This window comes from Aethalodelphis obliquidens, unplaced genomic scaffold, assembly GCF_003676395.1.
Source record: "Aethalodelphis obliquidens isolate GAN/ISIS:26980383/991018 unplaced genomic scaffold, ASM367639v1 scaffold46, whole genome shotgun sequence".
Taxonomy (NCBI): domain Eukaryota; kingdom Metazoa; phylum Chordata; class Mammalia; order Artiodactyla; family Delphinidae; genus Aethalodelphis; species Aethalodelphis obliquidens.
In genome coordinates, this window is record NW_020837990.1 from 10,116,286 (window position 1) to 10,133,929 (window position 17,644).

Here is a 17,644-nt window from a genome sequence, read left to right on the forward strand (position 1 = left end):
GGACTGGGAGATGGAGTGCTCTTACACCTTTTAAAAAACCACTTAAACACACATGTATGCTTGCATGTGCTAGAAATTTTCTGAAAGAGGTTGCTAACGGTGGTTACTTCTGGGGAGTGAACTGGGTAAGAGGCCAGGATTACTTTTCACTGGATACCTCGTACTGATTATGCATTTTCATCATGAATGCATTACTCCTGGGTCATTCAATAGCTAATTCGATGATGTGCATCCCTGGGCTGAATGAAAAGAGGCAACGGGGGCTGGAGAACATTTTACCCCATCATTTGTCCCCTTCCAATATCCCCACAAAAACTTTTCAGCCTTCCCCAAGTGCCATGCAAACACATTGATGGAGACCAGCAAACTTGGGTCTTCATAAGCCACTCCACAGCACCCAGAGGGAGCACAGGGTGATGGTGTAGAACCCCAGCACAACAAGATAGCTTTGGAAGAGCAATCGGTCAAAGTGCTCCAGGAGGGCCAGCCACCCAGCCTCCTGTCGGTCCGCCTGGTCCTGGGTCTGGAAGTAGCTGCTGATACGTTGAAGCTGGGACCAGACTTCCCTCAGGGTCCATGGCTGGGCCTGGTGCTCCTGACAGATGGGTGACTCTACATGAGAGGAAGACACTCTAGGTGAGCCAGGGGCTACCAAGGCTCCCCCAGCCTTCCCATTGAAGCCGATGGCCTCAACCTTCAAGAAAGGTGGTGGGCAAAACTGGGCAGTGGGTTAGTTAGGATTGGGGACCCTCTCCCTACCTGCTGAGGGGAGGCAAGACTGCGCTGAAGGAACCCCTGGAGAACACAGCAAGTAGGGTGCTTGTGTAAGTAGGGTGTCGAGGCTACATCTATCCGGGAGATTTTTCTGAGCTAGCAGCCAGCCCACATTGACTTAGAGCTTCAGGGGCTGGAATGGTTCTTTTTTTTTTTTAATTGAGGTATAATTGACATATTATGTTAGTTTCAAGCGTACAACATAATGATTCAATGTTTGTATACACTGTGAAATGATCACCACAATAAGCCTAGGTAACATCCATCACCACACAGTTACAAATTTTTGTTCTTGTGATGAGAACTTTTGGAATGTACTCTCTTGGCAACTTTCAAGGATACAGTGAAAATATGGACTGCTTCATGACTTTGCATGTCATCCTTGCACAGGGGCCATGCTAACCTCTGTATCATTCCAGTGTTAGTATATGTGTTGCCAAAGGGAACACTGGGATGATTTGTATACTTTTGCACATTAAGCGATCAGATCCCACATGTATACAAACCATTTGTGTGTGTGTGTGTGCGCGCGTGCACATGCACGCACTCTGCTATTCTGGAGTCAATGGCTCCAAACTGGAAAATAAAACAAGCTAAGGGGACTGAGGCCCTGATCTCTAGGCTGACATGTGGCTTCCTGGCAAGCCAGCAGGAGACGGTCTTCAGTCTCCAGGGAGGTAATGTAATATGCAGGGCAGAGGTTAAGAAGCAGGTGTTTCCATTTTTTCATACAGCTGACTCAAGACGGCCTGGTACTCCACCCATGGGAACTAAGGCTGAGGGTGATAAAGCAGAACCAGGCAGGGACCTCAAGGCTTCTCACAAACCTGTTACCCCAGTGAGCTGGGCCCAGGAATCCATTCTAGACCCTTCTGCATCGGTGTCCCCTCGAAAGCACAAGAAGGTCCACTCCCGCTGGCTGCACTGATCATCATGGAGGAATTTGACCAGCAGGATGGACTTGCATAAGCTGAGGACCAAGAAGGCCATGCAGACCGTGAAGAAGACCCCTGAGGGAAGGAGCCAATGGAGGTGGAGTTAGCAGGGGTCCCTGGGCCTCTTTTTTCCCCATCTGAAAGGCAACATCAGATCTTGGACAGAAGTAATGCAAGACAGGTACCTAGAGACCCCGGAGCTGCTTACCAATTAGAGGCGTGGTCACTGCACTCTTCGGCACCTCATCAGACATGTTAAGCCTGAAGACGGTGTAGCCCACCAGCACGCTGCTCTTGAACACAATCCTGGCGTGGCAGGTGGGCGGGAGATAGAAGCTCCCCAGGTCCACGAGCATTAGGAAGATGCTGGGAATCAGCAGGCTCACAACATAGACCAGTGGGCGCCTGCGAATCACCACCTGGACAGGGATGAGGAATCTGTTGCCAAGAGGGTCTAAGCCAATGGACAAATGTTTGGCCAAAGAACACTTAGCCAAGAACACTTTCTGCCGTCCCAACATTTCTGCATAATAAGAAAAGTCTATGTAGTTTAGAATAGGAGATTATCTTGTGGTTTAGAAAATAGAAAAAAATCCTTTAAGCTTTTACATAGAACTAATATTAATATTATTAATCATTATAAGAAGAAGCTACCATTTATTTAGCACTTGCTCTATGCCAGGCACTGGAATAAGTGTTTCATATGATTTGTCTTATTTAATCCTCACAACAGCTCTGAGGGCTGCTCTGAGGGCTGGGTATTATTATTATTATTTTTTAACGATTTTATTGGAGTATAATTGCTTTACAATGGTGTGTTAGTTTCTGCTTTATAACGAAGTGAATCAGTTATACATATACATATATCCCCATATCTCTTCCCTCTTGCGTCTCCCTCCCTCCCACCCTCCCTATCCCACCCTTCTAGCTGGTCACATAGCACCGAGCTGATCTCCCTGTGCTATGTGACTGCTTCTCACAAGCTATCTATTTTACATTTGGTAGTGTATACATGTCCATATATACACTACCACTCTCTCACAGGGCTGGGTATTATTATATCCATTTTACAAACCGGGAAACTGAGGTTCCTAGAGATTAAATTGCTTGTCCAAATTCACATAACTGGTGAGTGAGAAACTGTTTTAAAACCAGGTCTTACACCAGAATCTTTCTTTTTAAACCATTTAGTTTGCAATATATTGTATTGGTTTTGGTTTAGTCTCTCTTCTTACCCGAGATGCAAACACCTTAGTACCTGTGTATCTGTCAGAGTCTTGTTAGGAACAAATAACACAGTTAAACTAAGAAAGTTGAGGAGGGCTTGACAAGGTGTGGGCAGGACATAGAGAAACAACAAGGAAGAGGACAGTGCCCCAGGGATTCGGGGGACTGCGTCAGCTGTTCCTACCCTTAGGCCTGAAGGGACCAAAGACCGGGAATGTGGTTGGAACTTGAGGGGACAGAAAGCTGGTTGGACTTGTGGCTTCCTTGTAGGAGCACAGCCAGCTGGCAGAAACACCGTGGGGTGGGGAGAAATGGAGAGATAAATGCCCCACTCACTCTCCCCCCTCCTTCCAATCTCCTGCCACTGCCTCCCCTGCTGCTACTGGCCAAACATGACCAGGAGTCCCAACTCTACAGGCCGTAGACCAGCCTCCAGGAGCAAAAGTAGATGTGAGGTGGGGGCACCTGCAGATACCCAGCAGGGCCTGCTGCACGGCTGGGCAGAGAGCTGCTGAGCAGGTTTCTTAGCTGGGAATTTAAGACTCATAAAATTACAATGATTGCTGTTGCCATTTTGTTATACCTAGCTTCTCTGGGATGGGAATAGGAGATGTCTGTAATTAATACAAAATCTATTCTCATCCTTCCTGGAAAGAAACTATGATATGACAGGGCTGTTTCCCCCATCAGACACTTACTGCTTTGCAATGACCGTTTGAGGGTGAAAATGGCATTTTTTAATCCTTCATGGGGCCAGAAATAATACCTATCTTACAGTGGGTGTTCGATAAATGTTTACTGAACAAATGAATGTTCTGAGCCACGTTGCTGTTAGATTTGGAAAAAAATAATGTCTGAAATCTCCCATTTCTCTGATTCACCAAACAGCTGGACGACTTCTACGTGTCAGATAGTGTGCTAGATACTTTTTCCCATGGGATGTGATTTATTTGCTCTTCACTGTCAGTTTGTTGGGAGGTAATAGAGCATCCCCACTTTATAGATCTTTAAAAATAAAGCTCAGCCCCCTAGGTAAGCTGAGTAAGTGGCAGAGCCGGGATGTGCTCCCACATCTTCTGGTTCCAAGCGCTGTGCTCTTTCCCATACAGCCTACTCTTGGTCTGATCAGACCTCTGAACTGAGTTCAGGGTCTTCTCTCTCACCTCTGCCTCCCTCTCCGGATGAGGATCACATAGACAGGAACCAGGGCAGAGACCAGGGAAAGAGCGGAAGGTGGTGGGCGAAGAGCCTGGCTGGGTGAGACCAGATGTCACCTTGCTGGTGAGGGCAGGGCCTCCCCAGCCTTTGGGTCTGGAAGCGTGTCCTGACTCAGTGGAGTTCTGCAGACCAGAGCCGTTCGGCGTATTGTAGTCGGGCTGTTGTCTTTCACATGAGACATAACTGGCTGCAAATATCTAAACCAGAGTGACACTCACTGCTTTGCAGTCATTTGGTTAAAATACATTTTTACCCAAGTGCAGGCAACAAGGAAAACCGTGACCTGTCATCAACCTGCACCTTTCTACTCCCTTCGTTGTGCTGTGACAGACATAGCCGTGTTTGGAGGCGCAGGGGGAAGGGAGTCAAGGGGCCAGAGTCCACAGGGGCTCTTGTGTTGTGAGCCCCACCTGGGCTGTTGGTGATCTAGCCATATGGGGAGATGGGGGCGACCAAGCCTGCTGTCTCTGGAGGGTAGAAGTGGGAAGACCCCCAGAGACTTCATGGTGGATGTTACATAAAGGAGATGAAAGGAATAAGAATACCACCCTAAAGAAAAGTACCAGTAGGCATGTTGGTTAAGCAGAAAGAGCCCAGACTTAGAGTCAAAGGAACAGCAGAGTTCCTAAGCTTCTCAATTTGATGTGCTGGTTCAAGTGATTCTGGATGGTATCGAACCTCTCCTTGCCTTGGTTTTTCCCTTTTTAAAAAAGCAGTTTACTTTTGCCTTGCCAAGCACCTTGGGTACAATTGAGATTAGCTGTTGTACTCTGTAAATAAAGTTCCCGTGTAAATAGCACATGCTGAGATGACTCTTCTCCACCCAGAGGCTGATGCAGAAAGTGAATGGAAATCTGGGACAGAACCAAAGATGGGCAGTGTGGCTCCTTAGGGTCCCTGGTTCCTAGGAAAGTGCAGTTTCACCAAACCTCATGTTCCCCAAGGTGCCAGGGGAGAGGCGTGTCAAGAGGTGAGAGGCTGAGAGGCATGCCAGCCTCATGCAGTCACAAGGCGCCTGGCACTGAGATGGGCCCATGCTTGGCTTTGTGCCATTTTGAGATTCTTAATAATTTTTAAGCAAGGGACCCTGCATTTTCACTTTGCAGGAGGCCCCAAAAAGTATGTAGCCTGTCCTGTTGTGACGATACTCCTCACTGGCTATCAACAATAGCTGAAAGTAAACAGGTAGGTACAAGGGTGGACAATTAGCTTGGGCTGTGACATAAAGCAGAAAGCTCTATGTCTATGTTTGGCTTGTAAAATCGTGAAACTAGGCAGACCCTCCAGAACTACCTTAGCCATTTTTCTGCCTTTTAGCAAGGATGTTTCAATTCCTAAGACAGATCAAATAGTTCCTACAGTTTTGGTTTTCTTCAAGCACAAAGGACCCACCTTTTTCTTTAAGTTGATCTGGGGGCAATGTTACCTATGGACTAGACTAATTTTCTCTACAAGCCCAGTACAGCCTAAAGAAACTCTAATTTTATCCCACAGTTTTCAGAAATGTTTTGTTATCATGATCTCCTTTGATCCTCAAAGCCCTCTGTCCCCCTACCCAAGAAACATGAATTGAGCATGCACAGAGTATCAGGCACTATCCTAAATGATAGAGTTAGAACTGGTGACAGGACAAGTCTCTACTCTTGCCCCCCAAACCCCCAACCCACGTCTTATGGGATCAGGAACCAGATTCTGATGGTTAGATATTTCACAAGTCTGCAGATCGAAGTTTGCCCCAGAATGGACCATACCCAGGGTCTATTCTTGATTTGATGACAAGATTTGGGACTTTCTGAGTTAAAGTTTAGGTGATATTCTGGTCTTAGAATCAGTACTGGAATGGGTTAAGACATTTGGGGATGTTGGGATAGGGCGTCTATATTTTGCACATGGGACAGACATGAATTTGGGGGAGTCAGAGGGTGGCAGATGGTACTGGGTTGAATAATGCCCCCCCAAATTTGTGTCCTTCCAGAAGCTCAGGATATGACCTTATTTGGAAATGGGATCATTGCAGATGAAATTAGTTAAGGTGAGGTCATATGGAATAGGGTGGGCCCTTAACCCAATATGACTGATGTCCTTGTAAGAAGAAGAAGAAACGGATCTCCTTTGTATCCATTCAAAGGATAATGCCACGTAAGGATGGAGGCAGGCCTTGGAGTGATATGTCTACAAGCCAAGGAAAGCCAAAGATTGCTAGCAACCACCAAAAGCTAAGGGAGAGGCATGGAGCAGTCTCTCCCTCAGAGTGCCCAGAAGGAACCAACCCTGCCAACACCTTGATGTCAGATTTCTGACCTCCAGAACTGTGAGAGAAGAAATTTCTATTGTTTTAAAGTGGTCCTTTGTTACAGCAGCTCTAAGAAACTAATACAGGCGACTTGGCCGGTAACACACAGTGGCAGGATGCCACAGACTGGACTGGAATATTACTGCTTATCTTTAGTTGTGTGTCACCATCATACAGGATTAGGCACAGAGTTTCTGGAGTCAAGTCCAGGCTCCACCAGTCGCCCTATAACCTTGGTTAAGATACTGAACTTCTCTGCCCCCAATTCAAACACCTGTAAACATGTGGATCCTTAGCGGCTGCATCTCACAGAGATGTGAGGGTTACAGTATGACCTCTTAAAACAGTGCCTGGTTTGGAGTTAGTGCTTGGTTTTGTGGTTACTGTTACCATGTCTCCTTGGGCAGATTTTGAGGCCTGTGATAGGAGCCAAGAGACTTGTTTTATTCATGCTTGTGTCCTCAGTGCTCAGCATTGAGCTTGGTGCACGATAAAAACACAAAAGGTGTTCATTGAGCTGTATTAGAGTCTGTTAATAATGCTGCTTTTAGCTCCAGTAGGGTGGGAGAGTGGAGTGAACCCAAAGGGGGGCTCTCATCTTAAGGTCAGTGTTCTGAGGGCTACCTCTCTGCAGATCACGTCAGGCAGTGACCCCTGTATGCCAGGGGACGGTATGTCACCAGCTCAATGAGACACCACTCTCTGCAGAACTGCCCCTACCTAGAGCCCATCATTTCTAATGGACTAAAGGAGCTGGTGCCTTTAAATTCCACAGAAGGGGAAGAAAAAGCACTTTGGTTTCAGTCCGTATTCTCCATTAGACACCCTTCAGGTGTTAGCAATATTATGCCACAATTTCATTATCCATTAAAGCCAGGTAATAATAAGTACACAAAGGTATTTGCAGCCTATTGATGTTAATGAAAGAGATCAATCTAATTCAGAATGTGTATGTAGAGAGCTCCTTGGAGATGGAATAGGCCCCAAGGTGAGCCTCTAATTGCCTCCTTGATGGTAGACCTCACCAGTACTCAATTTTGCATGACCATCTTTATGACATAGTTGGAATTTTGACGCCCAGACTCACGCTTCATACAGAAGCCCATTCTCCTCCTCTCCCAAGCCCCTCCTAACATTCCCAATTCAGAAAGAATGGGAAAGTTGCGGCCATTTAAGTAAGATCCTTGCACAAGAGTGAGAGTTTCTTGGATCTAGACCATGGGTCGGGTTGGATTAGCAGAAAGTCCGTGATTCCAGAGTTACTTGAGTGACCCTGGAAGGGTTTCTAGGGGTCTAAATTCTATCTCTCTATCTCTCTATCTATCATCTATCTATATATCTGTGTGTGTGTGTGTGTGTCTCTCTCTCCTCTCTTTATCTCTGTCTCTGGAGTGACCTAATAGAGCTTAGAAGGATCCTCTATCAAGTTTCTGAGCTGCATTCAAAGGATATCTCAATGAAATTAATCTACCCTACTCTAGAAAGGAAAATTACATCTGAAAGTGAGGGTAAACAAGGCGCCTTTCTTTCCCAGATGCCCCTCTGCATTTTTCTAGGAGTCCCCTGTGGACCTCCCAATTCTGGCCGCATGAAATTTAGTCAGTGAGAGGACATCTGTGGTCCAGCTCACTTTAGTTCCCACAACGGTCTGCCCTTTTCTATCCAACGTAAGTTCTCAAATTTTATTTCTACCGCCTCTCACTTCTACCCTCATTCTTTTTTTTTTTTTTTTTTTGCAGTACGCGGGCCTCTCACTGTTGTGGCCTCTCCCGCTGCGGAGCAACAGGCTCCGGACACGCAGGCTCAGCGGCCATGGCTCACGGGCCCAGCCGCTCCAAGGTATGTGGGATCTTCCCGGACCGGGGCACGAACCCGTGTCCCCTGCATCGGCAGGCGGACTCTCAACCACTGCGCCACCAGGGAAGCCCTACCCTCATTCTTTAACAAACAAAAAAGAAACAAAACACTACATATAGAAATCAAATGTTCACCCTGCTCTTTCTGGGAACCAGCACCTCTGGCAATGTGTTGGAGGAAACCTCCCCTCCTATGGCTGCTGGATCGGGTGCCAGGCTGCACACAGACATCCTCGTAGGCAGAGGTGCCTGTGCTCTGGGCCCCCTGCGGAATGCAGCCTGACTCCAAAGTGTCACCGGTGCCCTCTGATCATCAATACATGTCCTAGAGCTGCAGACAGGATTGCACATTAGCCAGAACTAATGGGGCACCCGGAGCATTTGGTTCAGTGTCAATGGCAGCATGTACATCAGGCCCAGGTTGATGACGTACTTAGAATAGATCTTTGTTCCTCCTGCCTGCCCCACCTGTTCCCTACCCCTGCTGGGTAGCCTGGACTTGGACATAGGAGGTGATTAGATTAAGAGGGAGTTGATCCTTTGCTGTCAGGACCCTGGCAGGCCCATTGTTGGCATGGAACTGGGCTCTGAATTTCACATTATTGGCTAAAGGTCGTTGAAGGACACCAGGGTGACTTGATTGCTAAATTCAGAGTAGGATGTCTGGCACGGAGTAGGAGAACATGGGCCGACACGGTGCACATAGGGGGAATAGGGAGTCAGGGAGGCTGAACGAGGTCGAGGGGGACAAAGAACTGAACTGGAGAGTCATTCAATCTACTTGTCTTCCAAAGTTGCAGGAATGCCCCTGAGTCTGACTCCCTGCCTTACCAAACATGATCTGTGGCTCTTCCCAGTATTCTTTCCCTACTCTGTTCCAGAGGGCCAGGGTGGAAGGCAGCCTGCTAGATAACCAACCTTAACCCCCAGGGCAAAAGTCCCCAGGGAGAAGTTCCAAGAGCATGAAATCTCGCACCGATGTCCCCTCCAGCCCCACTCAGTGTAAACACTGAATGGAAAAGAAGGGTGGCAGTGAAGACAACAAACGAATAGGACCTTGGTCCCCGAGATCCAGGGAGGAGATCGTCTCCTCCCTTTAACAATCTTTTATGCCTCTGTTCATCATATTTAACATGGACTAGGACATAGAAAACCTCTTGCCAGGACTTCCCTGGTGGCGCAGTGGTTAAGAATCTGCCTGCCAATGCAGGGGACACGGGTTTGAGCCCTGGTCCGGGAAGATCCCACATGCTGCAGAGCAACTAAGCCCGTGCACGAGCCACAGCTACTGAGCCCACGTGCCACAACTACTGAAGCCCGCACACCTAGAGCCCGTGCTCCACAACAAGAGAAGCCACCTCAACGAGAAGCCCACGTGCAGCAGCAAAGAGTAGCCCTCACTCGATGCAACTATAGAAGAGCCTGCGCACAGCAACGAAGACCCAACACAGCCAAAAATAAACAAACAAATAAATAAATAAAGTAAAAAAAGAAAACCTCTTGCCACTGTTGAGAAGACAATTAATATCTAGGGTAAAGGGTGACATGTAACTACAAATAATGGCTGCTCTATGGAGAGAGTGCGTTTGTGTGCACGGGAACACACACTCCTGTTTACCTGCCCCGTCTCCCATCTTTGTTTGTCTCCTCCGTGCAGTGTAGGTAATGGTGTGTGCAGCGTTCTCCAGAGTGCTTGATAGGTGACTGTGTTCCACCTTGCATGTGCTACTCCCTCACATCTCCCTTTAATGATCTCCATTATTCGGGCTGCATTAATAATGTTTGTGGGCTGATATCTTTAAAATTAATGAGGTGTTTACTCTTAGCCCAGAAACTCATTGAAATTAAAAAAGCTTTCTTTTCCCCCTCCCTTTCTCTTGGTAAAAAAGTGGACAAACAAGCCACGATGCAAGCTTTGATAAAAACCAAGCAGAATAGGCAAGAACCCAAGCCCTACCGCAAAGAAGGTATGAATTGGGAGTAGCTGGTGCCTGGAGTTATACATTAGTCATGTTCAAATCACAGCTGTGTCTAGGAGGCCTTGATTTAACAAGAGCTTTGCTAGAAAGCTGCATACCACACCTTTTAACCAACGGAGGACTTCTGTGCCCTCAATAATCGCTTATTTCATCCCCACCGCTCCCCTTAGCATATGATTATCCATTGTAACCGTAGCACCTTAGTCTAGTCTGACTTTTCCTTCTTATTCAAAAGGGTTGTTTCCAGGAGACTTCATCTGTGTGAATTCATCTGTGCAATTCTGACCTGTCTGTAGTCTCTACTTTTCAATCAGATTACCTGGCATGAAAGACCCTCCCACTGCCCCCAGCTCCCACCACCAGCTGACTTTGTGCAGAAAAGCAGGGCTGAATATTAATGACAAGTCTGCCGGCTGCAGAAACTTGCTGCAAAGTATCAGGCTTCACTGTCCTGCTCCCAACTGCCTCCCAGGTGTCTGCTGGACAAATTTCCCCAGGAGCAGTGCAGCCAAGGGCATTCCCGGTGACACATCTGAGAAGTTCGGGTTCTTATCACGTCGTTCTAGAGTAGTTGTTCTCTCTGACCTGGAAACCACCAGTGGTCTGTGCGGATCCTGCAGGTGATTTGTCAGCTAATCCCTCAAGATACTCAAGTTAATAATATGATAATTTTATGCACTTGAGTCTGGGATTAATTAATAATTTACTCAAATGCAAACAGGACATTAATGTTGAAGAGACACTCTTCTCCCAATTTTTTGTTGCTGTTGTTGTGGGGGTTTTTTTCTCTCTCTCTCGGTAGCAATTAAAAGTGAGGATGTTACATGTATTGAAAGCCTTGAAGATTCCTGCTGTAGGGGCTGGTTCAGGTCTCTGTCTGCAAACCATTCTCTTTATATTCACATACGGAATAGCTACAGCAGGAGTCCAGGATCTACGGCTGAATCTCTCGTCTCTGAAATGCCAAAATGCAAGTGGATGTTGGAACCATTGGAATCTCCTGTACTTAGGTGGTAATGAATGAGAAGATGCAGGAGAGAGACTCCTCAGCCCAATAGAGAAGGTGAAAGACTGCAGAGAAGTGGGCAACAGGGACAGGAATGGGGAGGACTTACATTAAACTGAATCTGTGCAAAATCTCCAGCGCTGCTCTGCAGGATGTTGTATGTTGAGGACACAGAAAGAAGTTCCCACTCACCGTCATTCAAAAATTCTTTTTGGTCATGTGTAATGTCTTCTCTGCTTCTCAGGAAGGCCAGGTCTACATCTTCCACTGAAAACAACAGAAACACTTGACTTCCCATGGAGAGAGGCACCAATATTAACCCACTTTTCCAACTCGCAATTCAAATCCTTCCTTTTTACTCCTGTTCCCACATGGATAGCCTTATGGAGATGGGGTTCAATATACTGTTTTGAATTAGGGGTAGGGATGGGGGATAAAAACTTTCAGGTCATGAAAAAAAGCAGCTATGAACTGAGGGTTTGTACTCCATTGTCTATAGAATGAGACTTCTATAATGTTCTCAATGGCAGTAGAGGCCTAATATTGTATTTTCAAACCAACAGCAGCAAAGGGCAATATCTCTGGGCACAATACTGTACTTAGTCTGAATTACAGCAGGAGCCAAATAACTACAAGAAGAGATTTAGATTTATAAAAACTCAGTTATGTGCAAGAATAAAATAGACCTGAGGGACAGCAGAATGTAATAATTTCACCTATGTGTGCCAACCCAGCACAACAAGTGTGTTTGCCCACTAGCAGGCTACACCTCTCATGGCTTACCTGTGTGCAGAATGCTATTGAAGGTTAGGCTGCAATTCTGAATATCGAATGGAAAAGCGTATGTCTCTAAACTGCATGCAGAGACCAGTTGGATGGACTTAGAGTGCTTAATGGTCCCAGATGAGTTCACGTAAACATAGGGAAGATCAGGTGATCTTTCAATGTCCACACTATATGAAACACAAAAGATCTTTGTTACAGAAAGGGCTTTAGTCATTCCAATACATAAGCAGAACTGATTATGAGATGATAGTGACCGTAACACCCAAGACTAGCCTAGAAGTGCAAAGACAGAATCGCACTTTACATGAGATAGCCACCCTGGCAAAGGTGGGTTCAGCAATGACAGCCTTGTAAGTCAACTCACTGGAGATCAGCTCGGTGCTTTGTGACTGCCTGGAGGGGTGGGATAGGGAGGGTGGGAGGGAGGGAGACGCAAGAGGGAAGAGATATGGGAACATATGTATATGTATAGCTGATTCACTTTGTTATAAAGCAGAAACTAACAACCCTTGTAAAGCAATTATACTCCAATAAAGATGTAAAAAAAAGAAAAAAAAAACACAGGCATAGGACTTCCCTGGTGGTGCAGTGGTTAAGAATCTGCCTGCCAATGCAGGGCACATGGGTTCGAGCCCTGGTCTGGGAAGATCCCACATGCCACGGAGCAACTAAGCCCATGCGCCACAACTACTGAGCCTGCGTGCCACAACTATGGAAGCCCGCATGCCTAGAGCCTGTGCTCTGCAACAAGAGAAGCCACTGCAATGAGAGAAGCTCACGCACCGCAACGAAGAGTAGCCCCCGCTCCCCTCAACTAGAGAAAGCCCACGCGCAACAACAAAGACCCAATGCAGCCAAAAATAAAAAATATAAATAAATAAGTAAATGTATAAAACAAACACACACACACACACAGACATAATCCATGAGTAACATCAAGCATTAGCAATCAAATCTGTATCTTAAATGATGTCAACCCATGGTACTTCTAACCTGAATATTCCCAACAGTATGCTCTTCTTCAAGTTGAGAAACAAAAAATAGTAACAATGACTTAAAGGAAGCAGCAACCAGCCTGAATATTCTAAGCAGTCTAAACCCCACAGAAACACACCCCAGCACACTTACAACTCATTTATGGTGATATCAGGAGCCCAGATGGCACTTAGGGGTAGGGAGATCTCTCTAATCTCATCAAACATGCTGGAGTTCCAGGATAAAAACTCATCATCCCAAACCTGTATCCAAAAAGGAAACATCACAAAGGGGCAATGCCAATCTCATCAAAGAACTGAAGAGGGATTCGGATGAATAGCTCAATTGATCAACCCGTTGGTTCTATCTGTCAGGGAAGAGGACTTTCCATTCAGCTCCTAAAGAGGGTTGCCCCAACCAGAAACCACGGCCATGTATCTTACTCAGATTCTAATAAATCAGGTCTGCTGCAGACATAAGGAACTAGAAACACAAGATAGTATCTATTTCTTCGAATAATTACATCTTGCAACAGATTGAGTTCAGGAGTCCAGCATGCACGGAAGAAAACATAATCATTTACCTCACGGTACCATACACTTGTCTTTAATTTTTGATTCTGTGCATCCTGCAAAGCAAAAAGAACATCCACACCAAATCTTAGAGTGTCAGAAAATCAAAGCCCAATTCAACAGTATGACAATTCAGAGGAAGAAAATCAAATCCAACAAAATAATGCTGATTTTAGAAACATTACCTTGACTCTTCAATATCTGAGTATTCTCAGTTCTTATTTATTACATACACCTGTCGCTATGAGCTTTACTATATTATCTATGATAAAATGACACACTAACTGCACTTGACATCTTAAATGATTTGTGAATCTCTTTCCTACTCTAATTGTTACCCTGCCATTAATCAGACTAAAAGATGATATGTAGTCGTAGCCAATTTTGGACTAAAAAGATGAGACCACGCTTTTATTTGTAATCAAGATGTTATTCATAATCTTTCAATGAGTGTTATCTCAACTGCCATTGGCAGCCATTCCTGTTGTTACCTTATGCTTGGATTTCTCTGCTTATAAAACAGACTGAATGAGCTTAATCCAAGTGAGGTATATTTTTGGTGATATAAATAGATGTGGCTTCCCACGTCAGTGATTTAAAAAAAAGATCTCCCCAAACAAACAAAAAAATCCACTTTACTAATTTTTTTTCATATTGAATCTAGTAAAAACATGCTAAAATGATTATATTCTTAGGGATTAAAAGAAAAGGAACATCTCATACCATATACAAGCATTAACTCAAAATGGATCATAAACCAAAATGTAAGAGCTAAAACTATAAAACTCTTAGAACAAAGCATAGGAGTAAACTTCATGACTTTGAATTAGGCAATAATTTCTTAGATATGACACCACAAGCACAAGCAGCAAAAGAAAAAGTAAATGGGACTTCATCAAAATTTAAAACTTTTGTGTTTGAAAGGACATCATCAGGAAGTCAAGTGACAAACCACAGTATGGGTGAAAATATTTGCAAATCATATACCTAGTAAGGGGCTTGTATCCAGAATATATAAAGAACTCTTACAACTCAACAATAAAAAGATAAATAACCCAATTTAAAAATGAGCATCAAAGGACACAGTCAAGGCTTCCCTGGTGGCGCAGTGATTGAGAGTCCGCCTGCCGATGCAGGGGACGCAGGTTCGTGCCCTGGTCCGGGAAGATCCCACATGCCGCAGAGCAGCTGGGCCCGTGAGCCATGGTCGCTGAGCCTGCGCGTCCGGAGCCTGTGCTCCGCAATGGGAGAGGCCACAAGAGTGAGAGGCCCGTGTACCGCAAAAAAAAAAAAAAAGGACACAGTCAACAGAGTGAGAAGGCAACTCATAGAATGGAAGAAAACATTTGTGGATCCTACATCTGATAAAGGGTTATTATCCTGAATATTAAAGAACTTCTACAGCTCAAAACAAAACCAATATCCTTATTTAAGAGTGGGCAAAAGACTTGAATACACCTTTGTCCAAAGTAGATATACAAATGGCCAATAAATACATGAAAATATGCTCAACATCACAGCTATGGACCAAACTGTGTTCTTCCAAAATTCATATATGACTGTATTTGGAGGTAGGACTTTTAGGAGATAATTAAGGTTAAATGAGGTCAAAAGGGTGGGGCTCTCATCCAATAGGATTGGTGACCTTAGAAAGAGAGGAAGAGAGAATGATCTCTCTTTCTCCTCCCTGTGAGGACACAGTGAGAAGGCAGCCATCTGCAAGCCAGGAGGAGAGCTCTTACTAGGAACCAAATTGGCTGGAACTTTGATCTTGAACTGCCCAGCCTCCAGAACTGTGAGAAATAAATTTCTGTTGTTTAAGCCACCCAGCGTATGGTATTTGTTACGGCAGTTGGAGCTGGCTGATATAATCTCTAATCATTAGGGAAATATAAACCAAAACCACAATGAAATACCATTTCACTCTCATTAGGATGGCTACTATTTTTTTTTAAAGCAGAAAATAAGTGTTGGTGAGGATAATTGGAATTCTTGTGCACTATTGTTGGGAATGTAAAATGGTGCAGCTGCTATGGAAAACAGTATGGCAGTTCCTAAAAACTTAAAAATAGAATTACTACATGGTCCAACAATTCCTCTCCTCGGCATTTACCCAAAAGAATTGAAAGCAGGGACTTGGACAGATATTTGTACATCTATGTTCATTATTCACAATAGCCAAGGGGTGGAAGCAACCCAAGTGCCCCTCAGTGGATGAATGGATGAACAAAATGTAGTATATATATGCAATGTAATATTATTCAGTCTTTAAAAGGAAGGAAATTCTGACACATGCTACAACATGGATGAACCTTGAAGACACTATGCAAAGTCACAAATAAGCCAGTCACAAAAGGACAAATAGGGCTTCCCTGGTGGCGCAGTGGTTGGAGGTCTGCCTGCCGATGCAGGGGACACGGGTTCATGCCCTGGTCTGGGAAGATCCCACATGCCGCGGAGCGGCTGTGCCCATGAGCCATGGCTGCTGAGCCTGCGCGTCCGGAGCCTGTGCTCCGCAACGGGAGAGGCCACAACAGTGAGAGGCCCACGTACCGCAAAAAAAAAAAAAAAAAAAAAAAAAGGCAAATATTTTATGATATTTGTCTATATATAGACAAATATATAGACAAATATCATATTAGGCTATATATAGTCTAAGTACCTAGACTAGTCAAATTCATAGAGACAGAAAGTAGAATGATGGTTGCCAGGGGCTGGGGAATGGGAAATGGGGAAATGGTGTTTAATGGGTACAGGGTTTCAGTTTTGGAAGATGAAGAGTTCTGGAGATGGACAGTGGTGATGTTTGTACAACAATGAGCATGTACTTAATGCCATTGAACTGTACACTTAAAAAAGGTTAAGATGGAAATTTTATATTACGTGTAGTTTACTACAAGCAAAATTAGTAATTTTAAAATAAGCAAAGGACTTGAACAGATATTTCTCCAAGGGAGATATATAAATGTGGCCAATTAACACTTGATAAGATGCTCGACATCATTAGTTATTAGGGAAATGCAAATCAAAACCACAATGAGATACCACTTCACCCCACTAGGACGGATAAAATTAAAAAGACAAAAAATAAGTGTTGGGAAAATGTAGAAAAATTAGAGCCCCCCTACATTGCTAGTGGGATTATAAAATGGTGCAGCCACTGTGTAAAACAGTATGGTAGTTCCTCAGAATGTTAAACATAGAGTTACCATAGGACCTAGCAACTGCACTCCTAAGTGAATAACCAAGACTCTTGAAAACAGAAGTACACACACACACACAGTGTGTACAGGAAAAAAAGCAAACTTGTACAGGACTGTTCATAGCAGCCAAAAAGTAGAAATAACCCAATATCCATCAACTGATGAATGGATAAACAAAATGTGGTACATATCCATTCAATAGAATATTTTTCAGCACTAAAAACTAGCACGTTCATACATGCTACAACATGGATGAAACTTGAAGACATTATGCTAAATGAAAGAATTCAATCACAAGAGGCCATTTATTGTATGATACCATTTATATGAAATGTCTGGAATAGGCAAATCTATAGAGATAAAAAGTAGATTAGTGGGACTTCCCTGGCAGTCCAGTGGTTAAGACTTCACCTTCCAATGCAGGGAGTGAAGGTCTGATCCCTGGTTGGGGAGCTAGATCCCACATGCCTTGCAGCCAAAAATAAAAAAAACCCAAAACATAGAACAGAAGCAATATTGTGACAAATTCAATGAAGACTTTTTAAAAACTGGTCCACATCAAAAGAAAATTTTTTTAAAAAGTAGATTAGTGTTTGCCTAGGGCTGGTGAGGGTGGGGTGCAGGATGCAGCTGCTAATGGTATGAAATCTTTGGAAGTGATGAAATGCTTTGAAATTAGATAGTGGTGATGGTTGCACAGCTCTGTGAATATACTGCAACCACTGAATTATATAGTTTAAATGGATGACTTTTGTGGTTGTGTTATATCTCAATAGAACTGCCATTTAAAAAATGTATTAATAAAGAAAAAGAAAATCAT

The 17,644-nt window shown here is 44.4% G+C and overlaps 1 protein-coding gene and 1 non-coding gene across 2 annotated transcripts in view; both read right to left on the reverse strand.

Moving 5' to 3' along the window:
- Positions 1-376: 376 nt before the first annotated feature.
- Positions 377-17,644, reverse strand: part of HTR3B (5-hydroxytryptamine receptor 3B) — a 38,026-nt gene continuing 20,758 nt past the window's right edge. The window contains exons 4-10 of the mRNA XM_027081846.1: positions 13,633-13,677; positions 13,203-13,312; positions 12,072-12,241; positions 11,398-11,555; positions 1,918-2,128; positions 1,602-1,784; positions 377-612 (exon numbers count right to left, since the gene is read on the reverse strand). Of these exons, the coding sequence (XP_026937647.1) occupies positions 377-612; positions 1,602-1,784; positions 1,918-2,128; positions 11,398-11,555; positions 12,072-12,241; positions 13,203-13,312; positions 13,633-13,677 (1,113 nt within the window). The remainder of the gene's footprint in view (positions 613-1,601; positions 1,785-1,917; positions 2,129-11,397; positions 11,556-12,071; positions 12,242-13,202; positions 13,313-13,632; positions 13,678-17,644) is intronic.
- On the reverse strand, positions 1,120-1,223 carry LOC113607211 (U6 spliceosomal RNA). The gene has a single exon (XR_003427839.1). It is a non-coding gene; the product is annotated as a U6 spliceosomal RNA (small nuclear RNA).